This window comes from Eumetopias jubatus, unplaced genomic scaffold (assembly GCF_037043125.1).
Source record: "Eumetopias jubatus isolate StellerSeaLion01/CBP00866 unplaced genomic scaffold, mEumJub1_p1.0 scaffold_6, whole genome shotgun sequence".
Classification (NCBI taxonomy): Eukaryota; Metazoa; Chordata; class Mammalia; order Carnivora; family Otariidae; genus Eumetopias; species Eumetopias jubatus.
Genome location: NW_028274812.1, coordinates 137,052,628 through 137,078,145, shown reverse-complemented (window position 1 = coordinate 137,078,145; position 25,518 = coordinate 137,052,628). Strand labels below are relative to the sequence as shown.

The window sequence follows — 25,518 nt, the reverse complement described above, 5'->3', positions numbered from 1 at the left end:
CCCATCTGTCACAGGATAAATACAGACATAGGGGAATGGGGTAGGATGGGGAAAACCATTTCTAATTTTTGTAACCATTAATAAAAAGGTGAAAGAATGCTTTTGGTCAAGTCTTGTAACTTGTGTCTTTTGACAGAAGAGCCTCCCGAGGCTTCTGTCTCTCCATTTATCCCTCTGGGCTGTGTCTTTTAAGCACCCTGCCCATGGCTGTCTCCTCTAGGCCCACCCACGCCCTCCCACGGAAAATACTAAACCACATGCTTTTCTGGCCGGGCCTCCTCCTAGAGCACCATCCTGATTTACTCTACTCACTACCAGAACACACGTCTGCGTCCACAGCTCACAGCTGTCTGGCAACCTTATAGCATCTCCTCACTTCCCAAAGCACACCCACTTTCCCCAGAACGCTGGACCTCCTATTTATTGCCACGTCTTATGACCCCTGCTTGTGACTCCAACCCCTTGACCCTGCCGTGGCTCTTCCAGTGCTGATGTTCTACGACTTTTGAGTATGATTTAACCTCTCTCTATAAAGCAGTGACAGATCATTCACGTCTTGATCACTGTTAAATTTCCAGCGTGCGTTAATCACTTAGGTACTCAATAAATGTGTTGAGTGAACAAAGGATTGCTAGAACCTGACGGAAGATTGAATTAGGTATAGGAACCATAGAAAACAAATCCCCATCTCTCAATTTTTAGAAGATTATTTTCTGGAAATAATTGTACTGGTACTGGGCTGAACTTCTGTTGCAGCTGAAATCATGTCCTGCAACTGCTACAGAGAATTATCAGTTACATGCATGATGTGCAGGGTGCTCGACTGTACCAGGCACTTCCTTAGCAGCACCAATGGGCGCATGCGCGCAGATCCTAGCAGCCACAGCTCGGCGTTGCACACAATGTGGTCCTGGAGTCTACCGCCTGAGACCATTACCGCTCAGACCTGGACAGGCGCTCACCCATCCCGACCAGGCAACTAACTAGTGGCATCATCTGAGTTTAAATGGTTAACTTCCAACTCCGCCATTCCTTTCCTTCTCCAATACCTTCTAGTCCTGTCCCCAATTTTTGACTTTTCATCTGCTTCTAGCTATTACTCCATTTTCACCTACATTTCAATCCCAGCCCAGAAAACAGAGGAGTGAATAATGGGATGAATGTTCTTGATTAGAGTGAATACTCTCAAAGTTTTCAAATTTTCCATATAGGACCAAAGTAGACACCAAGCAGGATGTTATCAATGCTCCTCCTTTTTTTAGTGAATAAAACTGGTTTAAATGACAAACTGTGAAGACGCAAACACCACGTTTGCTTTAAAGTCTTTATTATCCTGAATACAAAAGACAGAAGTCCTTTAGGATAGAACAGAGTTCTTTATGTGGAAACATTACTTTTTTTTTACAAGTGAAAAAATAAATACCTCTTGGAATAAAGGCTTATATGCTAATATGTGCCATAAAAAAGTAGAGTTTTAATATTTGACAAAATGTCTGTGCAAAGAAACAAATGCATAAACACATTACTGCTACATTAAGGCAATATGAAAAGTATACTCGGAAATCTCAGTAAAGTGACAGTGTAGGTTTCTAGCTTTCACTTAGCTAGTATTGCACCCAATAAGGTCATCTAGGTGTCCCGACGTCCTAGAAAACCCACAAGCTGACCAGCGTCCAAAATGCCCAAGTGGGAGTGGAAAACGTGATTAAGAATATAGAAATAAAGAAACTCGAAACCCCTCAAAGACCTAGGGAGGAGACAACCGAGAGTTAATACTTAAGCATTTACTACAAAAAAAAAAAAAGCATACAATAATCTAAGATACCTACAATAAGGCTATAAAAGGCTTGATGGCTCGAGCAAAAGCGACCCCAGTGGCTGAAGCTGGAGTGGAATTTTTGGGAAAAGCGGAGAGCCCTCCGGTTTGTACACCGTGAAGCTTCATCTCCGCGAGCAATGCTCTGCTTCCCCAGGAACATGCAGTCCCTTTTCAACTTAAATAAAATATCCCACCAACTCAAGAGCCCAAGGAGTGCGGACTACTCCACAGAAATCTTATAACCAGACTGGTAGCATTTTATAATCGAAAGACCTGGGGGAGGCAAGGGGGCGGGGAGGGGGGAAAGGAAGCCGTGCGTACTGAGTTCTCTGTTTTCCACAAGCCAGGCTGGTTTACATCTGACAGCCTGGTTGTCAACTTTTTAAAAGTCACAGAATTGATCTCTACATCTGTTTGCCTTCCAATCATTCTTGAGCAAGTTATAAAAACAGAAATGACATTAAAATGACTATTTCTTTAAGAAAAATTTCCTATTAAAATGTTCAGAGCTCCATGACCGTACAAAAAGAACGAAGTAATTCTTAAAATGAATTCTTACAAAATTTGCTGCCACGTAGGAAACTTACACCTCAGGATACATCAGGAGACTTAACGATATCCTTTCCTAAAAGGTACCCACTTTTTGGCTCTGCAGCCGCTTAACTGACATCACAGATTTCACATATTCATTTAACTTGATCCATGAGAAGAGTAAATCCAATGAACGTGTCCGTGGCCCAGAACTCTTCCCGGCCCCCACCACTGCAGTTGCGGACTCTACGCGTGGTGTGTTTTGGTGGGGAGGAGTATTCTTTTTATTCTTCCTTTTCTTTTTTTTTAAATGTTGCATGGCAGATGGGTGTCGGAGTATTTATTTTCTCCACGATCTATCATTTGTATAGCTTAGTAGTAGTGCAGTCCGTGGAAACGTGGCACGCCCCGTTAGGTGCACCGCACGTCAGATCACAGTCAGGTTGAGCAGACTCGTGTGGGTCGGCAGATAGACGTGCTGCACGTGTTCCACCCTCGACCTGCAGACCGGACACGACTGGAAAAGAGAAGCCCACGGTACTTGTTAGGACACCTGCGAGGATGTGTCTTCAGTATTCACACGCGGCACCTCCTCTATTCCGTTTGTTACGTAAGTTGTGGCCACAACTATTTCTAGCTCTCAAGTGGTAGAGATCTTTGTGCTCTCTCTCTCTTTTTAGAAGATTTTATTTATTTATTAGAGAGAGCGAGAGCGAGAGCATGCATGAGCAGGGGGAGGGGCAGAGGGAGAAACAGACTCCCCGCTGAGCAGGGAGCCCAATATGGGGCTCGATCCCAGGACCCTGGAACCATGACCTGAGCTGAAGACAGACGCTCAACCCACTGAGCCACCCAGGTGCCCCGATATCTTTGCTTTCTAATGGGTCTGAAAGCCTATACCTTACAAGGGATTCAAAATATTATGAAAAAGTATAAACTGCAGGCAATTAATTAGGTTTTTAGTCCCACTCTAACCCAGGCACAATGAGTAAAGTGATTAGCAAAGAATTCCTGCTATGTAGCGAGGCTCGGTCCCTGCATGGGCAGAGTGCGACCCCTCTGGCAGTGACGCAGGAGACCTGAGACCCTTCCAGAGTTTGGGTGTCCCTGGCTCAGTGGGCTGACCCAGGCCAGTGCCGCTGGATTGATGCCATGTGGCCAGTGAACTTGGCTCTGCTCCGAATCCCAGGTCACAGCTCCACATCCCTGGCTGGCTTCTCAGCAAGCTCGGCACTCCCCCTCAGCCACAGGGGAGCTTTAGGCATGGGGGTCCGACCATGTGGACGGAAAAAGGCAAATCCCTGACCTACTGCTCCTGGAGAAATAACTCCTTGTTATTAACTCATTATCTACTCTTAGGAAGGACAAAGGCATCCTGCTGGCTCAGTATATAACCCTAAAACTAGTTCTGAAATTAGCAGCTTTTGAAGGACTAGATATTATTTAGGGCTAATTTTGAAATAAAACCACAGTGACATTTAGCAAACAGTTCTTAGAAATGACAACAAATTGAAAAAATTATTGTAAGGGGAAGTGTAAGGTGCAAGAAAGGAAAACATACATGTGTTGCTTTTTTTTTTGTATTAATATTAAAATTAGTTTGACTTGCTAACTAAGAGCCAATCCTCTTGGATTGGCCCCTTGAGGCATATGCAGCAATAAAAGGAAATAAACCACAAATAATCACAGTCAACGATCCGCCCACAGAACTGAAAGTGAGCTCTAACTACCGCTTTTTAGTATTTTTTTTCAGATATTTTAAGTAAATAATAAAGACCATCCTCCTAAGTGTCAGGAAGCAGGAAGCAATGGTTCTAGCCTCCGCCTCACCTGCTTACTAGATGTGTTACAATTGGGAACCTGAGCCTCCTTTCCAGAACCTGAAAAAAGTCTATGACTTAGAGCAATTACGTTGTTGAAAATAGTATGCTAATCCAGAATGTTTCCCAAGAGCAGTACCTGTGAAGTCCCCAAATAGGAAGCCCCTTCCCAGGTGTCCAGGTGTAGCTGGGCATTCCGGCTTGCACCTGGTGCACAGCAGGTGCTCATCGACCGTGAACGGTGGGATGAGCGAGCCTGCCGCGGAAGAGCCGCCGCTGAGCACCCCTCACCTGCAGCTGGGTGGCGCAGGCCTCACAGCACACGGTGTGGCCGCAAGGGCAGAAGGCCGAGTTGATCTCCTCCTCACAGCACACCATGCACAGCATGGCCTCCTTCAGCTTGCGCAGCTTCTCCTGGAGCGCCCTGGTCTGCTGGCAGCTGAGGCCCTCACAGCTGGTGCAGTTCATGCTGCTCTCCGAGGACTTCAGTGGGGAGTTTGGAGGGCTGTGCTCGCTTCTTGTGACAAGGTCCACAACACCAGCATTGTACAGAGCCCTCCTGGCGTGGTCGTAGACCTCCTTTGACGTTCTTTTAATATCAAAGACGTACTTCTTGCCAAGGTTAATATTTTCATTCAGAAACAGAGAGGCCAAGTGGCCCTTCAGGTCTCGACTGTACTGCATCATGACGGCACTGGTCACTGTGTCACACCTGCAGGGACAGATGGAATGTCCACTTCAGTACCGACAAGCCCGCGCATTCCCGAGACTCAGACCTTCAAATGCTACCGTGCCTAAGAATGTTTGTGTCAGCAGACATTTGTATTCTTGCTTGCATGCCCCAAAGTGAATTCTTCCAGTGTTATGCGCGTGGAACATTTCAAGGATTCTACCTCTGTGTTTCTCAAGTGTCCCCGGAGGACCTGGGATAAAGCAGCCATCAACAGAGAGGACCGTGATCGCCTGCTTCCACTTCCGGGGATAGGAGCTCCGGCCAAAAACAGCCCGTGGCAGGAAAGAGGGACATGTTCTTCTTTCCTGGCTTTATGCTAAAAATTCCCACAAATTTTCCATTCTGCTCCAAAATTTCTGTGTCTATCTTAGCAGAAAAAAGGTTAAGATCGCAATTAAATTTCTCAGCTTTAATTTCTCACATATTTGGGTCAAACCACAAGCCTGCTTTAAAGCACCTTCCGAAATGAGGGTATCGTTACTGTCGTTAGAAAGCCCTAACTGTGCACTGAGCAGTTGGGGTAGCTGCTCTCCCACAGAGACGACTTAGGTCAAACACCAAAGCGGTCATGGGACGGGCCCAACGAGTCAGAGTTCCCAGGGAGAGGAGGCGTTGTGAGGGAATAAGGTAAGAGAAGCTGGGCGGGAAGGGGAGGTGTCTGTGCGGCTCGTCCCCGAGTGCTGTAGGAAGAGCGAGGCCACGTCCATAAGGACTCCCAGCACTACAGTAGAGCAGGACAAACGAAATGTTCGAAAGCAGCGGATTTCTTAAATTCTGCACAAGATTCACGGACACAACGATACCAGAAACCACAGGTTTGTCACCTGAAAACCCAGAGCTGTGGACAGACGCTAAGGTTGTGGGGTACGGAGCGCTACGTGCCTGTAGAAAGCATGGGTCTCCGTTATTGCTCGGTAGAGCCCGCTGGCTGCCCTGGTGCTGATCATCTTGAACAAGAGCACGACGCTATTCCCAGACTCCTTGGTGACGGTCAAGTACACGTTCTTTCCCGACTGGGTGGCCATCTGCACCACAGGGTAAGCGATCCTGAAACCCAGGAAGAGAAAAGTGAGCCCACCCTGGAGGAGTGATCTGTCAGTGTGTGCACCTCTGCAGGATTCCCCTGTGCTCGGGACCCAGCAGTACAACCAGATGCTTGGTCTGGGACTGCAAGTAAGCATCCCGCTCCCTGGTCAGAAAGTAGTTGTGGAGAAGTGCTGGAGTGAGGTGTGTGTGTGTGTGTGTGTGTGTGTGTGTGTGTGTGTGTGTGTGTGTGTAGGTGGAAAGGAGACTTGAAAGTAGTTGTGGAGAAGTGCTGGAGTGAGGTGTGTGTGTGTGTGTGTGTGTGTGTGTGTGTGTGTGTGTGTGTGTAGGTGGAAAGGAGACTTTTACAGCAGTGAACTTATTTGAAAAATATTAACTCTGCCACATCAGTACACTTGAGTTCGTAGCTTAAAAATAATTAAGGAGCGCCTGGGTGGCTCAGTCAGTTAAGCATCTGCCTTCAGCTCAGGTCATGATCCCGGGGTCCTGGGATCGAGCCCTGAGTTGGGCTCCCTGCTCAGTGGGGAGTCTGCTTCTCCCTCTCCGTCTGCCCCTCCCCCAGCTCATGTGTGCGCGTGCCAACGCTCTCTCTCAAATAAAAATCTTAAAAAAATAAATAAAATAAATAATTAAATGGTTATCAAGGCCTGAATAAAATTAATATCCATGCCCAAAACGAAACATCTGATTCCTAAAAGGTAAGTATCTAGAAAATCCCTTCCTGGTTTTATCTATTTTCATATGCAGAGCTATAAAGGGATACACATGCTTTGGGCTAAATAAAAATTTAAGATGTAGGTTACCTATTAATTGGGCAGAAGTCGTCTTTGCAAATTGAGATTCCTTCAGGTCCAACCCCAATGAGGAGTTTCTGCCCCTCACTGTCCCTCACGGAATGCCACTCTATGCCGTAGTTTTCCATTGCCGACACAATCTGCAACACCTGGTATTCGGCCGAAGCCTGGCTGGTCCCCTCCAACTCTTTATGCTTTGCAACAATGCTGTTGGACACCAGAAGGGCAGGGAGAGATTAACTGATGTGGTCTTTAGAGAGAAATCGGTATCATTTTCACTAGTGAATCATGCAGATGCTGCCACTTATATATCTCAAAAACTTAAAGCAATATAGCATTGCTATTTCATTTATTTAGCAAATTGACTGTAAATTACTTCTAAGACACCATTTCGATATCAAGTATTAAATACTTAGTAGAAAAAGCAAGTGGGAATGCTGGATAGGGGTGAATTGAAGGAATTATGCAAAATCTCTAAAATATACATAAGAAATTTTTTATGTAGGAACCTCTAACGCAGGTGTCTACACTTACTTTCTAAGTTTCATTATGATATAGCATTGTAAGAGATTGATTAGATCCCCTGCAACTGAAAAATGCAGGATTTATTTTATTGTTGTTGCAGACAGCCTCTGACACAGTCCTTCAAGATCCCTACCTCCTGATATTCACACCCTTGTACAATTCCCTTCACCTGAGTGTTGAGTCCCTGCTGTGTTAATGACTGGCTGGATTCATAACTCGCTTCTAATGCACAGACTAAGGCAGAAGTGATGGGATGTCACTCACTCCTGAGATTACGTTCTAAAAGGACTTGACTTCTGTCTTGAGTGTTCCCTCTTGATCTAACTGATGGCTTGTCCTGGGGGAAGACAGCTACCACGTTATGAAACAGCTCCCTGGAAAGGCCTGTGTGGTGAGGGAACAAGGCCCTGCCAACATGCCACATGAGTCAACCTGGAAGGGGATCCCTCCTTCAACTGGGCCTTCAGATGACAATGAACTCCACCAACAGCTTGCCTCATGAAAGATCTTGGAGAACCCAGCCAAGCAACAGCCAGATTTCCGACCCCCAGCAGGGAGAGATACTGTTTGTTGTTGTAAGCCACTAAGTTTGGGGGTAACTTATTCTCCAGGAATAGGTAACTAAGATACTTACGTTAGGTCTCTTGGTTTAATCCTTGCTGGGATGAAGAAAATACCAACATATGATAGACTTTTGAAGAGATTTGCATCCTTCAGAGGTCAGAGATTTCATAGCCATTTTGTATAAGGGCATTCATTTAGGTGGATTGTTTTGGGTCTGTAAATTTCTCAAAGAAAAGGCTAAGAATCTTTCACGAACTGGCTAAATTGGGCAACGGTCTAGTCTGAGCCTCACCAATTATCTGTATATATACCAGAGATTCATTTTCTTTGGGAAATACCTATAAATTCACTAGCTCGATGAATACAAACACTTGCGCCCATGCAGCCTCACCTGTTCAAGGTGGCGCTGGAGAGCTCCTTTGCACAGAGCTCCTCGTAGTTGTACTTGGCCGTGTTCTGATTGTAGTCTCCAAACTTGGTCTGGGCCAGGAGGGCACTGAGTTCCACTGCCTGCTCTGGGGAGCACTGGAGGTGGCCTGCCAGGAGGGTCTCTTTGATATGCAAGAAGAAGATATGCCTGCAAAGCATTGAGAGAAGGTTATCCTGGGGGACTAGCTTGATATCAAGCTCAACCTGCTTAGCAACCTCACAATCCCTTTTAGGTAAGGAAAATACAATAATTTAAAAAGTCACCCCCTGGGGCACCTGGGTGGCTCAGTCGTTAAGCATCTGCCTTTGGCTCAGGTCATGATCCCAGTGTCCTGGGATCCAGCCCCACATTGGGCTTTCTGCTCCGCGGGAAGCCTGCTTCTCCCTCCCCCACTCCCCCTGCTTGTGTTCCTGCTCTCGCTCGCTCTCTCTCTCTGTCAAATAAATAAATAAAATCTTTAAAAAAATAAATAAATGAAATATAAAATAAATAAATAAAAAGTCACCCCCAAAATGCTCGCCACTAAAGACACTTTTTTTTTTTTTAAATCTTGAGTATTAAGGCAAAATAAGTCTAAGGACTTAAGTTTCTCTGGAATAAAAAGTATAACCCAGAGAAAACGAATCTAATTAAGACAAGTTCAGTAACATTCAAGTTATCAAATATAAAATAACTCCACACAAGTTTCTGCATTAAATTTAAAAAAATTTTTAAAAGAAATTATCTTGAGAAAAACTTGATCTTGATGTGGACTTCATATCTTAGACCCTCACCTTTATTCAAATGACCCCCAAATCTCTAGTTTTTGCCCCAACTTCTCTAAGCATCACATTCAAATGTCCAAGTACCTATAGATGCCTCCACTTTGACGTTCAGTATCCTAATTTCACTTTGTTCAAAACCAAACTCACTGCTTTCCTTCCCAAACCCAATTTTCCTTCCAGTGGGAACCTGAGACTTGTTTGTTATCTTACCCATAGACCCACTTTTGATTTTTTGTTTTATTTCCACCTACTTTCTATCTCTGCAAACTCTTTAAAGTCAGTTACAGTCTTCCTATTATTACTTCCTACGTCCTACTTGCAACTGTCTGAGAATTTACAGTCTCCCCCAAGCCAATCTCTCTAGACTCTGCTAATCCACCTTCCAAGCTACTTGCTTCTGGGATAAGCTTGCCATTTCTCCACTCAAAATCCTTCAAGGGACCCTGACTGTTTGCCAAGGAAGCATGCTGTTGGCATGAACCCAGGGTTCTGTGGGTCTGGCCCCCAACGTCCAGCCACATGTCCCATCATTTCCTCCAGCCACTATGCCGCCGGGAAAGGGACAATTCTTCCTGGAAAGACCAAACATATTCATGTCCCCGTGTCTCTGTCTTGGCTGCTCCCTCTGTCCTGAGGGGCATTCTTTCTGCCCCCTGACTTAGGTACCCTTTCATCCATACCCTATGCAAACTGTTTATTTCTCTATTGTAGTATTTGACATAGTCTAACTTTTACAGTTAGCTGCACGTTAGCCTACTTCTCAAGTGTCTCTGGCACCAGTGAGCTCTGTGAATGGATGTAAAACCACACGTCGTCTGCGGACCCCAAATCCCATTCCATTTGTGTCTGTCTTAATTGTATACAATACTACGTTCTATGTTTACTATAAGGTATGTCAGACTTAGGAACTCCCAGGAAATGCCACATACCGTTGCCCGCTAATCCAGATTGCCCAAGATTCTCAAGAGTATCTAAAACTGCCATAGACAGACTGGCCTAGGTTATAAAATTGGTCTCTGGCAAACATACGGGTATAACCTTCCTTTGATGACTTGTTAGAGCCTTTCAAACTTGCTTAAATGCCACGATATTCCTTCCATTAACAAATGAATTACGACCAGCAGTAAAGTTCTGACACTGCTCTGAAAAGAGCTCATAAGCTCAGCTTCCCACTTGAGCGGCATACCCTTATTCCCGTCCTCAACAGTGCTTTTATTTATATACTAGTCCTATGTCTGATGTCCTAGGTAGAGGGGACCCATGAGCAATATAAGAAAAGCAGAAGGAAGCAGGGCTAGAAATACAAGGGGGAGGGGCTCTATGGACAGCCTCAAAATGTCAGGCAGACAGGAGCCATTAATCTTCCTTTAAGAGATGTTTAAGTTCAACGTTTTGTGTGTTCTAGAATGATAAAGAAATACTTAAAATTATCAGACTCTGCCAAATACTGCAGCTTTTTCTTCATCCAAAGCCCCAGTGAAGAAATCACAGTAAGAATGCGCAAGAGCGTGGAAAGAAGATAAGCATGGTTTTTATTAACCCAAACATCTGCTAGTCTTTAAAGTATTTTTGACACACCACTAAACTGAGAAGGGGGTCCCTACTGGGGCAAAGAAATAACCACAGAAATAGCTTGTTTTAAAATAGCTATCTGAGCAGTGAGGACTAGCATTCCCATATAATCTTGGTGTTACAACGATGCTTCAGCTGTCAAAAGGCTTTTTCGATGGCCATTCAGTAAATTTCATCTTGGTGAACGTATCCCCTGTCTCTGTATTCATGAAAGGGGAAACAAAACTCTGAATACATGCTGATGTTAGAGAAGAAACTAAAGAAACTACGTGCTGAACGAGTTTAAGGGTATCACCACAAACCAAGTCTTCTCAACTTAATCACTGCTCAGGTGGGAGTATCTTTTAACTTCTTTCCCTAGTATCAACCTAGAGCCTAGTTCTCTGCTTCCTGGAAGAGTTACGTTTAGCCTGCAGGAGTCTCACCATTGAGCCAATTTCTCTTTCCAAACCATCCGCACCCACTCCTAGAGAGGGGGCTGCCAAAATCAAAGGCAAAGGAGCAGTAAGAGAATATAACAGGTGGTCAGCGGTCTGAGCCCTAATGCTGACCTCTTCTCAGCCTGTGGGCCAGAATTTCACAAAGAGGGCAGGAGGACAACTGGCCTTTTCTACATACCCCCACCCCCCGACCCCGTCTAGGCTGGACGGCAGCGCATACCCTGTAAGTAGAAGAATCCTCCTCTTTCCCCCTTACATGAACTTTCGGAGACGGCCCTTCCTGTATTTTGCAGTTTCATGGCTATCAAGCAACTTTTTCATTTCGAGTCCACAAATATTTGTCATTCATCGCCTCTGTGCCAAGCCCCACCCTGGAGTCACAGGGTGAGCTGATCTGATCCTTTTTAGATGGAACTGGCCAGCCTTTAGCGTGAAGGAACATATCCTATCGCGGTAACTCCAGCCTCAAACTGGTTTTTGGGTGACATGTGGATGCTCTTCAGGAGAACAAGACAACGAAGCAGTGACCACAAGGGTCACCAGCTGTGGTGAGCCATAGGCAGACTATCTCATGCCCTCTTCCCAACAGGGACGATGGCAGAGCTTGGAGACACATTCCAACAAGGAATCCAGTGATGGCTCAAGTGTTCGCGGGGTGATTTTGAAGCAAGTCTTTTTTTCCTATTATTTTTCTCTTGAACCATCTGCTCTGTAACCGTCTAGGTCATGGACACCCCCCCCAATCCATTTTTGTAAAATGTGTGAAAGGTTACCGATCATATCAAAATAAGCAGATGTGGTCGAAGAAGTCATACCTGCAATTAAATTTTTTTTAAAGACTTTATTTGCCCCAGTGAATTTTTTTTTTTAACTAAAGATCAAAAGTGGTTGACTTCTCTAATTGGCTTTAGGCTACATGCTAGAATCGCAAACAGAAAGAAAGCCTTTGGGGGCACCTGGGTGGCTCAGTCGTTAGTCGTCTGCCTTCCATTCGGGTCATGATCCCAGGGTCCTGGGATCGAGCCCCACATTGGGCTCCCTGCTCAGCGGGAAGCCTGCTTCTCCCTCTCCCACTCCCCCTGCTTGTGTTCCTTCTCTCACTGTCTTTCTCTGTCAAATAAATAAAATCTTAAAAAACAAATAAATAAAAAATTAAAAAAGAAAGCAAGCCTTTGGGAAAAAAAACTTGTCTTAAGCAAATATCTGTGAATATGTCCTGCAGACAAAATCTCAAACTGCATTTTCTAAACATTCTTCCAGCTGTGTGGTTCTTCAAGTTTTACTCAGTTACTAAGAAAACGGATTCTGTCAATATGTGGATCAGTCTGGAGGCCCAGAGTGAAACATTCTGGTTCACTAAGTAAGGTCTTTGCATCATGGGTACAAATGAATTCACACTTGCTGTAGCATTATGGAAGATTTTTAAAAAATGGAGTAAATAATAAGTTAAAAAAAAAAAAAGAAGATAGTAGGAAGGGAAAAATGAAGGGGGGGAAATCGGAGGGGGAGACAAACCATGAGAGACGATGGACTCTGAGAAACAGACTGAGGGTTCTAGAGGGGAGGGGGGTGGGGGGATGGGTTAGCCTGGTTATGGGTATTAAAGAGGGCACGTACTGAATGGAGCACTGGGGGTTATACACAAACAATGCATCATGGAACACTACATCAAAAACTAATGATGTAATGTATCCTGATTACCATTAACATAATAAAATAAAATTTTAAAAAATGGAGTAAATATTAAGGATATGCCATATTCTAATTTTAAAAAGTCACATATCCTTAATACATTTTTGTTTCGAAGTACTTCAAATTTCTTCTACTTTAAAAATTAATTCTTTTCCATAGCTTTAAGGAATAAAGTTAGCTCGTTTATCTTTTAAGAACTGTAAGCAGAGAACTGTCCTCTGAACACTGGCTTGTCTCATAAAGAAATCATCTAATAATCAAAGCAGAACTTTCTGCAAACTGACAGGGGTTGCTAACCTGACCATCAGAGGCGGTTGCGCTCACTCACTGCCCTTTGGTATCTTCCCAGTGACATCATTTTGAAGAACTTTGTGTGACACAAATGCAAATCAACTATATCCACATTTGCTATTAGACTCCACATTGAAGTAACAAACCTAAAACATCTTTAAATTGGCTAAGAAGCGATTTTTAAAAACTCTCCAGGGCCAACAATTGAACAGTGTTTCTCCCCCAGACCTGACTGAGCCTGGCCAGTGACGCTGGTGTGTCCCTCACCCAGTTAGATCCCCCTCTGAGATCATCCCTGTGCCTGCCTCAGCCCAATGAGCCAGTTCACCACATCGGTTTATTTTAAACCAAGCTCCAACTGCTGAGCTGTGTTTAAAAACTATCAAATTAAAAAAAAAAAACTACTATACATTTGTTTTGTTTTATATCTTAAGTTCCACTGAAATAAAAATCAGTTCATGATGGCTCCTAGGCCTAAATGTATAAGCTAAAACCATAACAACTTTTAGACTGACACGTAAGAGAGTATCTCCATCACTTGGGGGGTAGGCAAAAGTTTCTCAGGACAGGGCAAAAATCATAAAAGAGAAATGGATAAATCAGACTTTACCAACTTTACCAAAATTAAAAATTTCTACTCATCAAAAGGCATTAAAACAGGCAAGGGGCGCCTGGGTGGCTCAGTCGGTTCAACATCTGCTTTTGGCTCAGGTCCTGGGATTGAGCCCCATGTTGTGCTCCCTGCTCAGCGAGGAGTCTGCTTCTCTGCTTCTTCCTCTCCCTCTGCCTCTCCACACCCCCCCGCTCATTCTCTCTCAAATACATAAATAAAAAGTCTTAAAAAAAATAGAAAGAAAATGGGCAAGCCACAGGAGAAAAAATATTTACAAAACACATCTCTGACAAAGACCTGGTATAGATAAAGAATCTGCACAGCTCAAAAAAAAGGCAACCACTCAGTAAAAATGGGTAAATGACTAGAACAGATACTTCACAAAATAATATGGAAGAAAAGCCAGGAGGCACATGAAAAAAGTGGTTAACATTATTAATCAAGAGACATGGATCAATGAAACCTACAACACCCCCACCGGAAGGCTGGCAGGGGTGTGGGGAACTCAGAAACTCTCGATGGGAGGACGGAGTGGTACACTTTGGGGAAAGGCCTGGCAGCTACTTACAAAACTAAATGATCACCTCCTCTGTGACCCAGCTAGTCCATTCTTAGGTATTTCCTCAAGAGAAAGGAAAATATATGTCTTCAAAAAAGACTGTACTTGACCACAGCAGCTTTACTCAGAATAGGTGGAAAACAGGTGTTCCTCACCAGAAGTATGGATCGACAAACAGTAGTGTATTCATACGATGGAATACTACCTAGCATGAACAGTCGTTGAAATATATACATATAATAATATGATGAATCTCTAAAAAATTATAATGAACAAAAGAAGCCAGACACAAAAGAGCACACACTACATGCATGATTCCATCTGTGTGAAGCAAGATGCACATAACTAACCTATGCTGGGGGGTGGGGGTGGGGAAGGAGGGCAGGGACTGACCTCAGAAGGGCATGAGGGAACTTTCTGGAGTGGCGGTAATATTCTAAATCTCAATAAGGATTTTGTTTAAACAGACATATACATTTGTCAAAACTCATCAAATGGTGTAATTAGGATTATGCATTTCATCGTATGTAAATATTTTATCAAAAGGAAAAAAAGAACTGTAGACAAACACAGAGTTCTACTTAAGGCTATGCATACTGAAGTCTTTAGGGGGAAGTCTACTTACCCATAACTTAGTTTGAAACACATTAAAAACAAACATGTGATAAAGCAAGTATTTTAAACTGATTAAACTATTAATAGTAGAATTTAGATCAGGGTACTGGCTGTTCACTGTAAAAATCTTCAACTTACCTACATGTTTGAAAACTTTCATAATAAGAGGTTCAGTAAATAACACTAGTGAAAATCTTTGGTCATGGTTCAAAATTCAAATGAACAGCTACCTATGCCTAAAATGAACTATCAGATCTACTACACTCCATGGAAGGCTTGCAATTGAGAAACTGTCAGGGCCAAATAATGACCAAGTCGGGTCTCTGTTCAGCTTAAGGAAATCCTTCTCAAAGCCCAAAATGGAAAATGGGAACCACGAACAAATTTGCTCTTCCTCAGGTTCCAAAGCAGTTAAAAGATATGGGGGTAGGGAGGGACTGAAAGGGAAGGGAAATCCCCCAACCTCAAAAGGATTACAAGAAGCATGAGATTTGTACTTGGAAAAAATAGGATCACTTACTCACAACACATACCTGACCCAGGCAAACAACAATCCCGGCAATCCTGCAGTTTAAACGTGCTCCCTGCACGATCTCTGCCAACAGTCTGGATTGTGGGGAGTGCTGTTAGATCCGGGAGAGGTCTGGAAGCAGGGTACAGTGGGGCACGACTCAGAGAGTAAATGTACCTCATTTGCATGGAGTAGTGCGTCACTGAGCACCCTGAGTCTGATCCTATGTGCCATCTAAATTGTCCAGTTTTAGTTCAAATGACAGATTTTTAAAATTAAAAGTTCATTTTAGTTACATAAAAAAAATTGATTTCTTAATGTTCTTTGGGAAACTTCATACAAATATACATGTATGAGAAATTCATAAAGATACTGAATGTGCCCAGATGGGAGATTTGTGGCTAAAATAAACATATGATCATGCAAACATCCTGTACTTTGAGCAAAAAGAAAGACTTAATAGATAAATCAGAATTCAGAAATCTAATTAATACTTTCTGAATATAGAAGTCTGCTTTTCTTTCCTGGGGCCTATTTTGTCTTTGGTCATACTGAAAAAAAAAAAAAAAAAAAAGGAATGTGTCATTCTACTCTTTGGCATAGAGTTGATATGAAAAACACAGCAACACCTTTGTATCAGATAAATATTGCTGCAACACTGTCCTACAGAACATACCCATTCTGAATTCCACAAAGGTAAATTATGCTAGAAACCTTTACCAACACTGACAATTTATTGAAAGATATTGAACATGATTATAGGCCCTGGCTAGGATCCATATGATTTGGTTTGAATACGTTCAAGATTATCACCTCAACTCTGCCCATGGTTGCATGTGGTATTTGCTTTGTGGATTTCAAAGATGCCATCTTCCCTGGATTTTGACATCTAAGTGATTTTTGTTGGGAGAAGAGAAAACCTGGGTTCAATAAGTACTTAGAACCTACAAATTGGCTGATAATTAGACTAAGAGAGCCTGTAGCTTGAAACTATCCGAACTTCATAAAAGGTCCAGGCGAGTGGTAGTTCATTTTAGATGAGAACTAACAGCCACAATAAACAAAAGGCTTGGGGTGGGGTGGAGAGAGGGAAAGAAGGAAGCAAAAGAATGCCAAGCTCTGAGCAAATTCTTAACAGAGAATAATCACTACAAAACATTTTTTAATGGTGAGATTTCTTTTAGATAGTCTCAAACTTTTCAGTTTATAGAAGCAAACTGATAAACATTTCATTATCTGTAAGAGAATTTGTATTATCAGTATCAGTTAACCCCATTTTTATTTACTCCTAATTTCTTAATTCATTGATTCAACAAATGTTTATGCACCAGGCACTTTGGTATACTCTGGGGATACGATGTTGATCAACCCCCTGCTTCATGGAATTTAAATTATTAGAGTAGCTGACAATAAACAAATTGTCACAGAAGTAAATGGGAGTGTTATACGCTCATTATATGCTATAAAGGAAAGCTACATGATGTCTTGGGACAGTTCAGTCTCCTGAGCAGGCCCAGCAAAGCTTTCCCAAGAAGCAACGACTGAGTGGAGTCTGGAGGATAGCAGGATTTAATGAGGGACGAGTCAAACTCAACACCACTTGCTCGCATCACTAAAACTTGATGAGATTCAACACTCAGGATTACAGCATTTCCCTGAACATTTAGTGCAGGACTCATGGAACCCTTGTACTAAGGCTGATTTCTGTGAAAGAATTCAGGTGTTGGTGATTCTTAAGGAAGCAGGAGAGCCCCTAGCAAAGATCACAGAACTCTGCTAAAATCTAGCAGTCAGGAGAAACAGAAACATTTTATGGGCAGTGGATGGTATAATCACCATCTCTGTAGACGAAGCATATAATTCTCAAATCTCTGGCTTTGAAAATGTTGTCAAAATCTGGTCTGAATTGCTGTGAATAACTGAGAGCCTTTGCAAGGCAAGAATTTCAAAGATCACTATTATTTCAGATCTACTTCCAGAATTCATTAGTTTCCCTTTTAGTTTTAATGCACAGCATGGCAAACATCTGCTGAATATACCTGTTGGTCTGTCTCTGAAATGTGTTAGCTGAGTCTGAACAAGACTCTCTGGTTACTTTCCAGACCCCCATTCAAAGGCAAACATACTAATCTGGGTAAAGAACCAAATCAGAGACCAGGTTAACGGTATCAATCTAGGCAGACACTTGGTATGGTCTTTTTTTTTTCTTTTTCTTTTTTTTGTCTTCAGAAAAATATATTTAGGAAAACATTAAGGAAAATAAGATAAAGAGGAAGCAGAAGCAAAGAAAAAAAAATTTACTGCTAGAAAGGATTTTTAGAGACAAACTCTTCCTGGGCTTTCAACTGAGATGGAGCTCAGGGTTGACTATCCTGGAAGTCTGTCCACTCTGATAGTTGGGGGCAGAGCTGCCCCCTAGAAGGCAGGGCTTTCTGCCCCGCCCCACCCCCACCCCCCCAACTACTCTCCTGTTACCAACAGGCCTTCTGGTCTGCCATTCAGCAGCCGCCTCCCTAATCTGATGCAAACTAATATATTCACTGCCCCCACTTAGACCAGCTCTACTGTGAGTAGGCTGCTTTAATTCTCCACAGAGGCGAATTTGGCCAGGATATTCCAGAACCATTTAATAAACTATCCAGACACTTTGAGTATACTAAATGTACCCTCCTGATTTGACTCTGAGATGGTAAAAAATCATGGCTCATAACTGGACTGGCAGAGCTGTGTTTATGGACTATGTAAACAGATCTATTTTATTTTCATGGCAGTTTACATAAATATTTTATAACGAATTATTAAACATCAAAGAGTTTACCAACCAGCTTTATCTGGCTAACATGATGTTAGAGAAAAATCAGTATTTTTGCTCTGTAGTATCATGCACATAAAAACAACGCTAATTCTAACTATATTGGACCCAGCACAACTTTTGATCCTAATGAAAAGGTACAAATGCTACTTACAAATCACTTTAGTTATTAAAGCAGAATGCTCTATGCTTTAGGTGGCATTTTCTTCAAATTCTGTATTTTGGACAGCCCCATAAAAAACAAGTAAAATTCACCAATATTTTAAAAGCAAGTCAAATGCTTAGATCATGCTAATTTTTTGATAAGATTTCAAAAGAAACTAAAATCAATTAAAATTACCTAGGTAACTAGGTATGTGTATTCTCTGAGTGCTATTAGACATGAATCTCAAGAGTTAGTCAACTGACTCAACAAAGTACGAAATATCTAATTCACAGAATATATCTATTTCTTGCATGAATAAAATGGACTTAATAATGGTTATTAACTCAATTCCAGAAAAGCACAGGTGAAGACCATCTAGCAGCAAACTTTAAAGTCTGTAATCATTCATAACACAATTGGATTATGCTATCATGACTACAGCCTTTGTTTAAATGAGATGTATTTGGTCCTTGAAGCTTCTGCAAATTTAAAAAATAAAGTTGTAATATCAAAATAGATTTGCATCCGGAGACCCAGAAAGGATTGCAAAATCATAAAACTACACAATGAAAATTCTAATATGTTGTAATATATATATATGTGTGTGTTTGTGTGTGTGTGTGTGTGTGTATCCTTCTCTACTCCAAGTTATCACATTGAAGTGCAGAGTGGAAACTTTCACAAATCAGCTTTAAGTTAAAACAAAGAAATACAACCTATTCTGATTAATATAAACAGCTAAAACATCTTTAAACGTGCAATCATGTGACTATTTTGCAAGACATTTTCAGGAACACTAAGAATGTAATATACTAGCTTGCCCAGAAACAAAATTGAACATTTCCCTCACTCTTTAAAAAAGCCCCGTAACAAGGTAAAAGAGACATTTCAAATTCAAATGAACAGTATTTCAAAATATGTTCCTATCAGTCCTTCAGCAGAGGACAAAAAAATGACATGCTAACAACTCTTAAAGGATTTTGCCCACTTATCATTACTCGAGATTGTCACACTCACATTTTTCAAGTGCATGGCAAATTTCCAAACCAAAGGATTATGAAAAATATCAGAACTTAGATCTAAAGTTTGTTGTTTTTATAAGTCTTTTCCTTTTTCTTTCTTTCTTTTTTTTTTTTTTAACATGTCACTATATGGATTGAGGTCTCTTACATTTCAGCAATAAATACTGAACGCCAGTTTCCTAATTTGGCTCATCCTTAAGAAGTATTATAGTCAGTCCAGTGGAGAGAACATTCTCTTTGAAAAAGGAAACCACACGCTCCAGCTGTCTACCACTGCTGGTGGTTTTCTAGGAGTAGAGAGAGAAATTCAACAATCTAAACAATCATGTGTTACTACATATCTGTAGGTTGGAGTTCAGTTACACTGGCCTTACAAAGTTCTCTAAGCGTTCAAGAAACTTAAAAACTTCTAAAATTCTGCAGGGAGTCGGACAGAGCTCTCTGCTACATACTGTAATCTGACACTAGGCTGAAGTTGACTAAGTTTAAGTAACTAACCCAAGAGGAACTGTTTCCTGCTTTCCTTTAGGAGAGACTACAATGACCTGTAGTAACACTGCTGAGGCAGAGGTTACTATCGGGCATTATATGCAGCTATCAGGAAGTCAGTTGGGGTTTTAACCTTTTTTTTTTTTTTTTCCCCTGCGTTGTGGCACGGATCCCGAGTGTTTATAAGAATTCAACCCTGCTCCCTCATTGTTTATAAAGACAAGAAAAACCACAAGAGCTAGAAAATGTATCCCAGGCCAACTAGGCGGCTCCCTGTTCACCTCTACAAAAGGGCTGTGCCATGGAAAACTTCTCAGTTATGAACCAACTCACTCCGTATCAAACACATTTGCCTGTGAACATCTCTGGGGAAGGGCAATGGCCCTTTCTAAATGGAATCAACAGTCTATTTGACAGTGGTTTATTTCAGCGTCATTTTACCTAGTCTGCTCCTGTAAGATGAGATGAGGCTCCACGAAGAACTTGACTCTCAGTTTAAGCCGGTAAGGGGCTAGCCCATCCATCTGCTGGGAGATCCGATTTCTCAGATTTAGCCATAAACTTTCACCTTTGCTACCCGTAAATTGCAGTCCAAAATAATCAACTTCTATAATTCCCAACCGCCGGCACACCTAGAACAAAAATGAGTGCAACATGGATGAGCAAATGGTCCCTGTAGTCGAAGCAAACCCAAGGACACCGTCTGGGTCTAAGATTCCTGCGTACTTTTCATAAAGTTCAACAAAGGTGTCACAATGCCCGCCTTCAGCTTAAGAACAAAGTTCTAAGATCCCAGTGTTGCTAAACCAATGGAGAGACTTGTGCTTCCTTTAACACCTAGGACACCGCCGTCAATTGTAGTAGAGAAAAAGGAGTCCTCAAAAGCAGCCTTCCAGAAAGGCAGAGGAAGGGAATCTACAGGGTATTTTCCCTCTTACTCCAATCACTGGAATTTCCTCCACCAGCACAATCTGCACAGCTGATGTGGCAGATTATCTGGACAATTTTAACCATCTGGACTCCAAAAAAAAAACCAAACACACTGAGGAAACATGCCACAAGTGTCAGTTAAGCTTGTTACAAGAGGTTTTCCGAACATCTCAGGTCTAGGGGGTTTGAGGGCACAGCTTTCCATCTGAGATCAAATTTGCTGTCTGTCATACCAACATGCACTGTTTCGAACCATTCTTTTTTACTCCTGAGGAAATGCGTGCTTTAAAGGCAACGGAGTGGATGACCAAAACCCATGGTTCTCCCGAGCCCTGCAAACCGGGAGGTGCAGGTGAATGGTCCATTTGAGAAGCAGCAAGAGACAAGGGCCCCGCTTGTCTGCCAAGCAACCCCAGGGACCTGCGACCGCCAACAGCCACCTCATCTCGGGACTCAAGCTGGCGCTGCCAGACCCCGAGGAGACCCGACAGGCCGCATCAGGCACACACCTGCGGCAGGTGTGCTGGGCCGCCTTCTTCCGGGAAAGTGCGGGGTTGGGGGGGACAGGGTGGCAGGCCCGCCTCGCGCGTCCTCGCCCCCCACCCACGCGCTCCCAGCCTGCGGGGACCGCGTGCCCCACGGCCGCTAGGAGGAAGGGGCGCGGGCCGGGCGCCCGGGGCGCGCTCCCCCGCTGGCCGCAGCCGCAGCGCCGCCCGTCCCCTGGCAAAAGGCGCGCCCCGGAGGTTGGCGCCGCCGCGAGGCCCCTCGGCCTCGGGGGACCAGCCGCGCCCCCCCCCCCCAAGCCTGCCTCTCGTCGTCACCTGGTTGAGGCAGTCCTCGCCGTTGGCTTTCGCCTCCACCTCCACCTCCATCAGCACCGCGTCTGGCCTCGTCACATAGCACAGCATGGCTGGGGCCGCCGCTGCCGCCACAGCCGCCTCCTCTTTGGTGTGCGCGGGGCTGCCGCCTCGCCACCGCTCAGACCCAGCCCCGGGCTCGGCGAGGTTGGCCCTCGGGAGGCTGCAGCGCCGCAGCCCGCTGCCCCGCGCCCCGCGGCCCCCCCGCGCCCTCCTCCCCGCCACCCCCTAGCCAGCCCGCCCGCCGGCCGCTCGGGTCTCCGCGGCGGCGCCGCACTCCAGCAGCCCGACTGCCTGCGGCGCGACGGGGGACTCCTCTGATATAGTGGCCCCGCCCCCTCCGGCTGGGGCCCCCGCCAATCACGGCGGCCCCGCCCCTCCGCCGCCGCCCGGCCAGCCAATAGCGGCGCCCGCTCGGCCGCGGCCCGGCCGCCCCGGGAGGTGGCAGCCTGCGGACGCCGAGAGCTGCGGGAGGAGGGAGGCTCCGGGACGCGCCGGCCGCCTCTGCCCGCTGGGCGACGCTGCTCCGAGCGGACGACCGCCGGGGGCTTCGAGACGGGGGCGCCTCTCTGTCGGGCTGGAACTGACAGGGAGTCAACGCCTCCGAGCAGCCTGCCGTTCTCCAGAAGGCTTGGATCGCTCCGAGAACGCTTTTCGGGAGAGGTGCACACAAAAAGGAAAGAGAGCCACCCCCAAGCCCAAAGCAAACTCTTTTCCCCTGGGGTTTGCCGCAGTGGGTTGTCGGAAGGCGGAACGGCTGTTCCTCTTTTAGACCTCGTCAGCTGAAAAACAAAATCTGAGTATAAAAGTTTTTGCAGCTGACCCCTGAGCCGGGGAGCTTGAGCTGGTGCTTCTGTCTAAATCCTCTCCAGAGGTTTCCGTTTACTGGCCGTGCGGAATCAGAACACCTTACGGGGCTCTAAGGCCCTCTCTTGGGTAGTGCATCCTGTCTCGTGCGTTGTTCATTCATTAAACGTTAACTGAGCCCGTGCTGTGCTTCCAGCCCCTTCTCTCAGGCAACCAGTTGTTATTCCCCTTCTTGAAGGTTAGGGACTTAATCTTGGAACCTAACAGGTGTAGTAGCTATTAATAATTTAAGGCCTGAGTGCCTGGGTGGCTCAGTTGGTTAAGCGACCGCCTTCGGCTCAGGTCCTGATCCCAGGCTCCTGGGATCGAGTCCCGCATCGGGCTCCCTGCTCAGCAGGGAGTCTGCTTCTCCCTCTGACCCTACCCCCTCTCATGCTTTCTGTATCTCATTCTCTCTCTCAAATAAATAAATAAAATATGAAAAAAATAATAATTCAAGGCCTACTACTCTTCACTCATTTACTACTTGTTCCTTTTTGCCAGTACATTAATTAGCCTACCTCTTTGGTTTCTTTATAGGAGAAACGAGAAGATGTGGGTTTCAGCCTGGGACCCTTGGAAAACCTACTTCCTCTCTCCGAAGTTCAGTGTTTTCAACAGTAGAATGAAAACCACAATATCTGCTCTGCTCCTCATCCGCTCGCGCCCCCCACTCCCACCCCTTCCAGTATTGCTGGGAAGAGCAGCAGAGATGTGCTCATGAAAGCATTTGAATGACTCGGTATTTGCCAGGAGATCTATAATGTCAGCTTGGCTACTGTCTGCCAGTGGCTTCTGTTCTTACCCCTTTTCCTGAATCTCAATGATCTCCGTCCCGGTGGCTTTTATTGCTGAAGAAAGAGGAAGGGCATCGGAGCAGAAGGCTACAAGGAAGGGTACTATCGCAGTCTTTCCCTAAAGCCAACTATGGGCCAAATTGTAAGTCGTCAAAGTCCTTACCCCCAGTGTTGCAGGCGGACTTGTGCACTCACAGCTTTCTTTGTGTCTTACAAATAAATACACCTCATGATACTGTACTGCTGAAGTATTCTCCTCTCATATCAACTTCTGTTCCCCATTCCCTTAAATCCAGTTTACTGATTGGGAAATCTATCTGGGAGACGATATTTGGATCACCGTTACCTATGCTTAAGCACTAGCAATTTTAGGACAAGAAGAGGTGACGGCCAAGATGCAGCCCAGGTGTATTGGTTAATATTTTCGTTTATGAACAACTAAGCTGGCTAACCCAAAGCTGGCTAACTTAAGCAAAAGGGAATTGAGTGCACAACTTCTGGAAGCTCATAAAATCAATGGGGACAAGGCATGGAAATGAATAGAAAGGGAGAAATACTGGGTGACCGAAAACAAAAGTAAAAAAGATGAAACAAGTCACGACCCAAACCAAACACTTGTTTTGTTGAGAAACCACTTTAAAAATAACGTATTTCTGTTTTGGCAGGGGTAGGTCTAATCAGACCCAGATTATGCTCCTGCTGTGGGATGGTCGGGAAAGATTTCAATTGTTTTTGAAATTAAGAATCACCAGGAAGGTGGGTGGAAGGATGGGTGACATAGATAAACGGGATGAAGAGCACATTTATCGTGATGAGCACTGAGTTATGTATAGAATTGTTGAATCATTGTATTGTACTCCTGAAACTAATATAACACAGTATGCTAATTATACTTCAATATAAAAGAATCACCAGATAAGCCTGAGGAGGAGATGGATTTTTTTTTTAAGATTTTATTTATTTATTTGACAGAGAGAGACAGCGAGAGCAGGAACACAAGCAGGGGGAGTGGGAGAGGGAGAAGCAGACTCCCCGCTGAGCAGGGAGCCCGATGTGGGGCTCGATCCCAGGACCCTGGGGTCATGACCTGAGCCGAAGGCAGACGCTTAACGACTGAGCCACCCAGGCGCCCAGGAGATGGATTTTTTTTAAAAAGATTTTTATTTATGAGAGAGAGAGAGAGAGAGAGAGAGAACAAGGGTGGGGTGGGGTGGGTGGAGGGCAGAGGGAGAACAGACTCCCCGCTGAGCAGGGGGCCTGACATGGGGCCGGATCCCAGGACGCTGGGATCATGTCCTGAGCCAAAGAAAGGCAGATGCCACCCAGGTGCCCTGAGGAGATGGGTTTCTTAAAACAAAACAAAACAAAGCTAAAAACATGAAAATGGCACTTGAGGAGGTGGGAGAAATCCTGTTGACTGAGAAGAAAAATAATATTGACTTCTACTAGCATATATGGAAAATATGGGACCATAATTTCTCTCTCTCTCTCTCCCTCCCTCCCTCCTTCTCTCTTCTCTCTCTCTTTCGTCCCTTTCTTTCTCTCCTAATTTCTTCCTAAATTAGAGATAGAGACTGGTTAGTTAGGGAATGAGAAAGCTGAGTTTGCTGGGGGTGAGAAACACATTATGTTCAAAGACCTGGTTAGGGAATAGAGAGCCCACAGAATTACTTCCTAAGAGGATCCCACCATCTGGTAACGCTACTAAACGTCTGGAGCCAGTTTCGAGCCCCAGCTGGGTCTAACCGCAGAATCAGAGACTCTGAACACCCAGGCCTGGGGGTGGTAACTGTATCGGATACAGAGCTGTGACTGATGCAGTTCTGAATGAGCCAGAGAGGTGCTACATTTTATCTGTGTCTGCCTTCTTTTGCTGACAACTAGTTATCCCCCTTTAAAGGATTAAAATTAACCAGCAAAGTAGAAGGATCGGCTGCACAAAGGTAAAGTTTTACTTATTTATTTTTAAAGATTTTATTTATTTATTTGACAGAGAGAGCACACAAGCAGGCAGAGCATCAGGCAGAGGGAGAGGGAGAAGCAGACTCCCCACTGAGCAGGGAGCCCGATGCAGGACTCGATCCCAGGATCCTGGGATCATGACCTGAGCCGAAGGCAGACGCTTAACTGACTGTGCCACGTAGGCGCCCCGAAGGTGGAATTTTAAAATAGAAACCATAACTAAGGGGTAGAGTTGGCTAAGCCAGCAGAGCCCTGGCCATTCGAACATACCCAAAGCACTAGTTTTTCTGTTTCCTCGACTAGGGCTCAAGACTGAACACTAGGTAATATTGGAAGGATGT

At 44.4% G+C, this 25,518-nt stretch overlaps 1 protein-coding gene across 1 annotated transcript; it reads right to left on the bottom strand.

The window, feature by feature from the left end:
* Positions 1-1,310: 1,310 nt before the first annotated feature.
* On the bottom strand, positions 1,311-21,762 carry MYLIP (myosin regulatory light chain interacting protein). The gene is made up of 7 exons (XM_028107457.2): positions 21,537-21,762; positions 20,227-20,417; positions 8,222-8,407; positions 6,751-6,948; positions 5,786-5,950; positions 4,462-4,882; positions 1,311-2,867 (listed from the first exon to the last, which is right to left on the bottom strand). The coding sequence occupies exons 1-7, from the start codon at positions 21,621-21,623 to the stop codon at positions 2,778-2,780; spliced, it is 1,338 nt and encodes a 445-aa protein (XP_027963258.1). The 5' UTR covers positions 21,624-21,762; the 3' UTR covers positions 1,311-2,777.
* Positions 21,763-25,518: the final 3,756 nt, after the last annotated feature.